The sequence below is a fragment of the Triticum aestivum genome, chromosome 4A (assembly GCF_018294505.1).
Source record: "Triticum aestivum cultivar Chinese Spring chromosome 4A, IWGSC CS RefSeq v2.1, whole genome shotgun sequence".
Taxonomy (NCBI): domain Eukaryota; kingdom Viridiplantae; phylum Streptophyta; class Magnoliopsida; order Poales; family Poaceae; genus Triticum; species Triticum aestivum.
This window is the reverse complement of record NC_057803.1, coordinates 34,013,027-34,022,068: the sequence shown is the minus strand read 5'-3', so window position 1 is coordinate 34,022,068 and position 9,042 is coordinate 34,013,027. Positions and strand designations below refer to the sequence as shown.

Below are 9,042 nucleotides of genomic sequence, written 5' to 3'. Positions count from 1 at the left end.
ATTGATGCGCCCGGCGGTCCAGGCTGCATTTCGTTTGCAGGCCGCGCGCGCGCGAGCGGCAGGGCCAGATGCAGCGCACACGCATGGACGCGCGGCGTGGCGGCACGGGGGCAGGCGGCGAGAGCTGCCCTGCGCGCTGGACCGGCCGGCTTTTGTCTGGGTTGGTCGGCCGGCCCCTGGCTAGTGCGCGCAGGGCAAGCAGCTGTAGCTAGGAGTGGGACTGACTGGCCACGCACGCGGCATGTCCTGTGCGCGCGCGCGCTGGGCGCTCACCATCCATTGGCGTGGATAGGATGCGTCAGTCCGCCAGAGCGAGCGAGCGAGAGAGAGAGAGAGAGAGAGGAGACGTCGCTCTCGTCGGAAAGGCCGGGACGGGACTGCGCCGGCCCCTGCGCCTCCGATGGTGCGCCAACAGGAGATTTGGAGGGGGAGGGGGGCGGCCGGACGCGCCGCAGCGGCCGACGCGTGGCGGCACGGCGAGCCCCCCCCCGCGCACGGCCCCGGGCGACGCCGGGGCCGCGTCCCATGTGCCACCGATGGCGACCCACAGCCAGTGTCCACTTTGGCCAATTGCGCGCTGCCTTTCTTATCTACTCCTAGTCTTTACCAGTAGTTCCTCGCTCGATCGGGTTCCGGCGGCCCCCCACGTCGTCCTTGTGTCTCCTCTCTTCTCTTCTCTCATGGTGGCGAGTGAGTGAGGCTGTCGTCACTCTCGCCAGTCGTGTTCACTGCCCGTGCGTCCCCTGTTCGTCTCTATATGTACGTGGGTCACGCGTACACAAGCATGCAGCTGGTCGTACGTATCACTTGGACACGGTGTTGATTAATCGTGCAGGGGGGATTTCCGTTTCCAAGACGGACGTCGAATCTTGCTGTTCCTCAGATGGCGCCACGCGCGGAATTGGGGCCGCGCCAGACCAGATCTTGATTTGATAGAGTAAATTAACTGACGTTCGAGTGCTAGTCTTATGCCATCAGCAGACACTCGCCGATCGATCCGGGCCCGTTTGATGTCAACCCTGTTTTTACGTGTACTGTTTTTATTTTATTTTTTGATGATGAGTGCACATAAATTCTACACGTTCTTAATTTTTGACTTTGAAACGAGAGAGAGAAAAAAGGTGGAAATCTTACAATTTTTTTTATCAGGGTAGAGCTGACCTGCGAATGAAAGCGAAATCGACCTATTCGACTTGACATCCATGGGCTAGCTGCTAGCATCAAAATCATGGATTGTGAGGCATTTCCTCTGCAAAACCAACATGTATTCTCACACAAGTGACAAGTCACAGCAATCGTTTGGAACTTGCGACATCCGTGTGCATGCACCTTTCATGTGGGGAAGGAAACAATTCTCCGATGGATCGATGTGCAATATATCGCCATCCTCTCACTCTCTCAGGTCGTTGTCACGCACGCTACCAGGCCACACACACCCTTGGCGCCTCCTGTGCTCGCACGCCGGCCGCGAATATATGTCTCAGCCACGTCCAAATCCGTCACTCGGCCAAAAAGGAATTAATACTGGTCACTACTTCAAAGCTAGCTGACTAAACTGATCCGCACTCAGGCCAATTTCTAAAGGGAACATCAAATCATCAAATGCGACAACTAGCTTTTTTCACCATGGTTCACAGTGATAAAGCGCCCCTTTTCGAAGAAAAGAAAATGGTTCACAGTGACAGCAAAGGTAAAAGTCTATACCGCACAAAGTTGGTAAAAAAAGACCAGCAAAGTATTGCCTCAATACCACTAGTGCATGTCCGGTTTTTATTTTCGAATTGGTGCACATGAGAAGTTATCTATATATGAAAATTAAAGCTTCCAAACTCCTGAGAACAATAGGTGATTGCAAAATCATGAACTTCTAGGTTGGTTTGTAGACCGTGCGACTAGTTCATGATTCAGGCTCATCAAGCGGGAGACGATGACGATGTGGAGCGGAGGAAGTTTCATGGGTTTGGGGTGGGGGAGGGGGAGGTTCGCGATGCCAGAGAAGATTTTAGAGACGTGGTAGGATTAGAGGGATGGTCGGTGTGACGATGGGTGGCAGTTGGGTGACGGTGTCGTGGTGACATGACGCGGTAATGGGGCATTCATGAACGACGTGGCATCTTGTTAGGTTGGTCAGGAGGGTGGATGGTTGTGGCTAGGTTGAAGAATAACGAAGGAGCCGTAGGATTGAAATCCGATGGTTAGTTCAAATAACTGCATTTTTTGGAAGTTTTTAAGTGGTTGTCCACCAAGTGTTTCATAATTTTGATAGTGCAAAAAGATAATTATCTTTATATATAACTTATCATTGCTTAGATCCTCCGGGGGATCCATATCATAACATTGAACTAGTACGGTGGTAAGTCGTGTCAAGTAAGTGCTAAAATTTGTATGAACATGTAGGATAGTAGGAGTAGGAATAATTAATACATGCAATTACTAAACAGTAAATGTGAAATAAGCCTAGCTTAGATGGTTATGTACCTTGTGGTGAAACCAGGCCACTTGGGTTCACGTTCTAAACTTGACATGGATGTTTGTATATTTCCTAGATTTTTTCAGTCTCTTTGTCGCTATTTTCTCGGTGGTATGGTGTGCCCGTCGACTACGAGATGCATGTAGCGACTTTGCAATCTCGAGATCTGCCGGCTCGATCTCTTGAAGATGCCTACGGGGATAGGGTTGTGTGGATGTATTTATAGGGATGGGCGTTCATGTATTGTGTTTAAAAAAATGCCAAACAAGAAATTGTGTGTGGCGAGTTAATTAATCAACACATGACTAATGCAGTTGTTTATTTTCATAGGGAAATTGTACTGGTCATGTGATAACGTACTCGAGTTTGCAACATCGTGTGGTTGGACTTTGTACGGCAGTTTGTCTTTGTCCGGTGGATGGGGTGCCTATGGAACGCCAACACGTACATAGCACAAGCAGTCGCGTGGGGTATGGACGCAGCAGTAACTTGGAAGGGAGGAGCCAACATTTTCCAAGACGAAAGCAAGCGGGAGACGTACGACTGAAAACGAAATCAAATGATAAGCTAGCCATGCATAGGGGCAATATAGCTAGGCGATGCACGTAACACGTACGTACGCGCCTAACTTCTTAATAACCTAGAGCGGCCTTTTGGAGGACAGTTTCTGATATCGAGCTCTCTGTTTGAAGACGACGGCTGATCAAGGGCGACTTAATTAGTTTGTCCTTCCATTTCGTATTTTTCTTCTTCTCCCAGCTTGGTCGTTAGGTCTGTACTCGTGCAGACTGCAGAGCACCGTAGTTGTAAAGTTTCTCCATTGATAGTGTTTGACCATGCACGCCCGCATGCATGCATGGATATTTGGATAAAAAACAGTACTACCGCGTGTTGTAATTGTACTATTGTTCATTAATTTTCGGCTATGCATGCAGCACGAGTGCTTGCGTTCCTTGGAGCAGTGGAACACCTGCGTGCCGAGCTGCCAACCGGCCATTGGCCATGCCACTCTTTTAGCAAGGGCAGGTACACGAGCACGCAAATGCTGCGAGATATATTTGCCAAAAAATGTAGCCGCCATTGATCGAGTCCCTTGCCTAGCTAGGACGCGCCACCCATCCATCGATCCGTCGTGTCGCCCAAAAGGCACACTGTTCACACAAGCTTTACGGGTCGTCGTCGCACGCCAGAGGTGGACAGATCGATGCGCCGCAAGGGGTAGGGGTAAACTATACTTACTAGATATACAGAAGAAAGAAGAGGCCGTAAGGAAGGAACCTCCTGGCCGCTGACGGACGATGCACCCGTCTTCCACGCCAACACGCGTACGTACGTACGCACGCGCTGGCCGGTCAAATCACTCAGCGGTCGATCGGGAGGATGTTTCACATGGTCGCTGGATGGATCGTCGGCTGCTCGATCGCCCTATCCACACGTACAGGCATACTTTATGCGCGATATGAAACAAAGCGTGTGGCACGGCACACTTGGGAATGGATATCTGGCATGCAGCCGCGCCAAACTTTTTTCGAAGAAAGGTACAGCGCGAGCGTGCGTGCGTGCATGGGTCTGGTTGACGTCAAGCAGCTTGGCCTTGCTAGGCGTGCTCGTCGTCTCCCGGCCGGACCCCGGAGGCCGACAGACACAACCCGTCCCATGGGCTAGGCTAAACTAAAGCTCCACCTGACCCGATCCATGGGTGGTAGTGGTAACTTGCGCGTCCCGAACTCTCGGCTCGGGCGGTAGCTGATCGGTCGAGCCATCTGTGTCGCTCCATGATCCATGCCCTACCGACCTAGCTATAGCACTCACTTTCAACTTTGGCTGCGTGCGTGCATGCATGCGCCCATATGTAATATTGCACACTTGTCAAAGCTTAGCAGCCTTCTTTTTTGTGTGCACTAGCTGCACGTACGTGCTAGTAATATGTAATACTGTTGCGGCCATCTGCGTCGGTGAAAAAGTTACAAGTGCGCGGGAATTTCACAGTTCTCGCCACAAGCATCCATCGATGGCCGTCCGGCTAGTGTAGTGCGTGCGTCCTTGTCGCCAAAAGACGGCACTGTGCTGTTAATCTGGGGAGATCAGCACCCGCTTAGAGCATCTCCAACTGGCGCGTTGGAAAAACCGTCCAGCTTCGTGCGCGAGAGGCCGTGCGACACGCACCAGCAGACGCGTGAAAAGTTGGCGCGCGAAATAAATTGACCCGGGCGCGGGAAAAAGCGACAGCGCGCGCGCGGTAGTTTTGTCGCGCGACGCCCAGCCCACTGGGTTATAAGCCGCGCCCCTGCGCCCGCCAACCGTCAGAAACTTCTCTCCCGCCACACCTCTTTCAGCGCCCCGCGCCGCCGCGTCTTCTTCCTCCATCGGTTCCAGCGCCTCGCCATGCCACCGTGTCCCCAGAGCAGCTCGGGCTACCGCGGCGTCTGCCTCCGCCCCTCCGCGTGCATTACGCGGAGATCCGCTCCGGCAATACATGCCTCGGGCTCGGAACATTCGACACCGCCCACGAGGCCGCCGGCGCATACGACACGACGGCGTGGCGCCTCGGGCGGCCTCGGCCGCAGATGAATTTCTTCGAGTGCGGACACGCCTGGCGCAGGATCTCGCACCTCCCCCGCGACTAATCAGCGACGAGGATCGCCGCCTCCAACATAGGCGGGAGCGCCCCCTCCTCATCGCCGAGGTGGACGAACACACCATGGCGGTGTTGCGCAAGCGCTTACCGCAGGATGTCACCGTCGAGAATGAGTTCTGGACGCAGAGGAGGGCGGAGCGAGCCGTGCGTCGGGGGGACAAGTGTGCGCGGATGGAACTGGCAGAAGCCCAGATCGACCTAGGACATGCGTCGACATGGGACGATGAAGATCCTCGGTGACTCGATGCATTTACGTTGTCGGACTACACCACCGAGAAAGACGGGAAGTAGTCTAGCATCGTTTCATCTAGTTTTATTTAGCATCGTATGAACTTGCTTGTGGTTTGGGGCTTGAACTATGCTATAAATTTGAACTGTAAATGTTTCCGTATGTGTCGTTTCATATTTTTTCCAAGCGGCGGCTGGGCGCGCGCTGAATTTTACTGCATCTGGTGAAGCGCTACAGCGGCACGCTAAATTTTGCAGCGCCTGAAAAAGCACTCATCCTCGTGCGTTAAAACCCTATTTCGATGCCGCAAAAAAATTTAGCGCCTCTATTGGAGATGATTTACAGTGCGTAGTAAGCATGTCACTCAAGCTCACTCCCTCGGTCGCTTTTACCCTGCTCCCGTTTCATTTTCCATTATCTAAAACTAGCACACGATTACTCTGATTATCGATCACTATTACCGGCAGATGATGACCAATCCACAGCGCGACACACGCAGCATCGCTTTCCCGTGGCTCCCCACACGACGAATTATTAAGCCCCAACTCCTATCTACCACTCCTAGTGCCAGTACTACGCCCCTCTCTCCTCAGCCCTCGCTTCTCCCTCTATAAATTCCCCCGGCCGAGCTCCAGGCTCACAGACTCGGACACCGGTCACTGGACAACACAGCATCTGCTCTCGCCCCTCAAAATATCCCAACCCCAAAGCCCAAAGCATCGATCAGAGCCGATCAAATATACTAGTATTTGTTGATCGGGCACTAGCTAGAGAGAGAAGTATTCTCGTGTTGCTGTTAGCTTTGATTTGCTGGAAAGATGAGCTCCGAGGAGGGAGAGAGGCTCCTGTTCCCTTCCTTCGTCTTCCCGGACAGCTTCCCGGCGGACGACGCCACACCGGTCGTCTCCGGTAAGTTTAATCATCCATGTCGTCGTTGATTTAGCTAGCGCACCATCCATATGCACGTAAGTGCTCGATCGAGTGTTCAACCGCAATATGCTGTTGCTGATTCTCAAGTGAATGGTGCAGGCGGAGAGCAGAAGAAGGCCGGCCGGCAGCGGCGGAGGCGGAGGGCGAGGCAGGCAGCGAGTGGTGAGGGCGGAGGGGACGACGCGGCGAAGAAGCGAAGGCTGAGCGACGAGCAGGCGCAGTTCCTGGAGATGAACTTCAGGAAGGAGCGGAAGCTGGAGACGCCGCGCAAGGTGCAGCTCGCCGCGGAGCTGGGACTGGACACCAAGCAGGTCGCCGTGTGGTTCCAGAACCGCCGCGCCCGCTACAAGAGCAAACTCATCGAGGAGGAGTTCTCCAAGCTCCGCGCGGCCCACGACGCCGTCGTCGTCCACAACTGCCGCCTCGAGGCCGAGGTACAGCGCAACAGTCCGACTGGCTAGTCTCTTGTCTTTACTCACGCCATGCAGCTAGCTGCAGTTCACACTTCACACACATAAATGACAGAACTCTTGGGTACTATACGTAGCTAGCTAGCTGGTTTGTGCTGAACTAACATGTGCATGTATATATGGATGCAGCTGCTGAGGCTCAAGGAGAGGTTGGCGGAGACGGAGGAGGAGAAAAACAAGGCCATGGCGGCGTCGGCGGCGGCAACGGGCGGCGGGGGTGGCAGCAGCCCGAGCTCTTCGTCGTTCTCGACGGTGACGGCAATGGTAGGGGGGCAGCAGTTCGGGATGGAGGAGGTGGAGACCGACCTGACCTACATGAGCGAGTACGCCTACACCAACTACATGATGGACCTGGCGGCCGGCGGCTACCTCGGAGGGGTGTACGATCAGTTCAGCTGATCCGGATAGAGGGGGTGAAAGAACAGTGCTAGTGGTAGTTTACTATGCTCAATCAATGTTAATTAATTAATTAATCAACCGGGATTGCGGGGCAATCGTATGCACGTACTAGCAGTAGTAGCAGCAAGTCAGAACTGGGTAGTATTGGTGGTAGTTTCAATGGGTGGATGCCCTAACGGAGAATCTCAGTAGTAGTACGTACTATTTGCTAAGCCATGTACATTATGAATTGGTAATCTTTGTAAGTATATATTATGTACGGGTTATCATCATGCAAGTGGTTTATCGTGAGCTGAACTAGTAGTAATGTCTAATGGCGTGATCACAGCTCACAAGGCGTATGTGCAGTCCCCATTTGTATTCTTTTGCTTTTGATGATGATCTGGGGTCGGCCTCGGCCCAACTGACTGGGCTTCACCTCAGTTGGCGGGCTTTATCACAGAAGAATATACTATTATGAAGGGGGAAATGCCACCTGATGACATCCCTTCCGTCTTTCAATCAGCAGCTGTTCTCTGTGTGTGTAGAAGTGCATGCTCTCAGGCCTAAACATGGACCGAAAATAGTTACAGCCAGCTGGGTCTTGAACTTAAGACCTTTTGACTCTGATACGATGTAGAAGTGCATGCTTTAGTCAATGCAATCAAAGACCGATTTGATATAAAAAAAACTATGCAATACATTTATACGTCAACAATGTGTAACTGGCGGCACAGGAGAGTGGCAGCACTAGCAAGGCACTGACGCTTACGCTGGGCATCATTCGGAGCATGAGATAGCAGGAACAGAGCAGGAGTTGGTGCTCGGCTCACGTACGTACAGCTAGCCGCATAAACGTGGCATCTCCTATCCTAGTAGGAGTAGACGTCGGACGTGTCGAGCTCAGGGTAGAAAAACCGCAGCCATGTTATCCGGAGCTAATGATTGCAGAAGCGAACCGAACCAGCCGTCGCCTGAAAAGCCATTCTCCCGCGTGGATAAGCCCTGTAAAAAAGGGATAAAAGGCGGGCGATCGGCCTGGATGAAATGACGGATCAAAACTCCAAAGTAACACGTACGTACGTGCCACCGCGAAGCGAGCGCGCGCACGACCTAACCGATCGTCGCCCGTCATCCACCGCGCCTGACAGGGACCCTCCTCCTCCGTCCTTGGCCGCACACGGACGAACGGGAAGAAACAAAACACACATACAGACAGACGGACAGCCCGGAGGGAGCCATCGACCGTCGTCCTCGTCGAGCCCCGTCGCCGTCGCCGGCTTTATGGCCCCCGCCCGCCCGCCCGCCGTGGCCGTGTGGGGGACGCAACGTACGCAGGTTGCCGGGGGGCTGGGCGTGGCTTTGGCTTTGGCGTTGCTTAGTCGTGGGGGCATCATAGGATCGGAGCATTCTTATCCGAGAGGTGCCTCCCCCCTGGAGCTGTACTACGTTACGTACGACGAGATTGGAGACTGGGGCAGAGCTTTCAGCGCCCGCAAACTGTCGTGCTCGCTGTCCTTCCCTCCTCGTCCTTCTCTTCTCCTATCCTTTGGTGGGCACGCCGCCACTCCGCGGAATTGTACGCTCGCAGCGCGGCTGCAACACCTGTATGGCTGAGATGCAGATCCGATCCGCCGGCGTAGGCGTGGTACGCCTGTAGCCACCTTTACTGACTTCCGGTCTCAACCTCAGCTCAACTGACCACTGGCATGTGCCTTCATTTAGAGCCTACACTGCTCCATCTTTCAGAAAACCACATGCGGTGAGCTGCATATGGACATGGCAGGCTAGCTGATTTACTGCTGAACTAGACTGGTCTGTGCTTTTACAGTTGACTAGGTAAAAAATCACATGACAACACAAGCATGCATGGATGTGACAACAGGAGGAAGATATCAGGTACGATGAGACAGGGACTAGAGGAGAC

At 53.4% G+C, this 9,042-nt stretch overlaps 1 protein-coding gene across 1 annotated transcript; it reads left to right on the top strand.

Annotated features, from left to right (window-relative positions):
* The first annotated feature begins 5,947 nt into the window (after positions 1-5,947).
* On the top strand, positions 5,948-7,427 carry LOC123081684 (homeobox-leucine zipper protein HOX12). The gene is made up of 3 exons (XM_044504235.1): positions 5,948-6,246; positions 6,367-6,701; positions 6,867-7,427. The coding sequence occupies exons 1-3, from the start codon at positions 6,156-6,158 to the stop codon at positions 7,134-7,136; spliced, it is 696 nt and encodes a 231-aa protein (XP_044360170.1). The 5' UTR covers positions 5,948-6,155; the 3' UTR covers positions 7,137-7,427.
* The last annotated feature ends 1,615 nt before the right edge of the window (positions 7,428-9,042 follow it).

Bases quoted from the DNA above. Each gene is read 5' to 3' on its own strand.
- LOC123081684 (XM_044504235.1), top strand. From the start codon at position 6,156: ATGAGCTCCGAGGAGGGAGAGAGGCTCCTGTTCCCTTCCTTCGTCTTC. The intron at 6,247-6,366 runs GTAAGTTTAATC...TGAATGGTGCAG, and splicing joins CGCCACACCGGTCGTCTCCG to GCGGAGAGCAGAAGAAGGCC. The intron at 6,702-6,866 runs GTACAGCGCAAC...ATATGGATGCAG, and splicing joins ACTGCCGCCTCGAGGCCGAG to CTGCTGAGGCTCAAGGAGAG.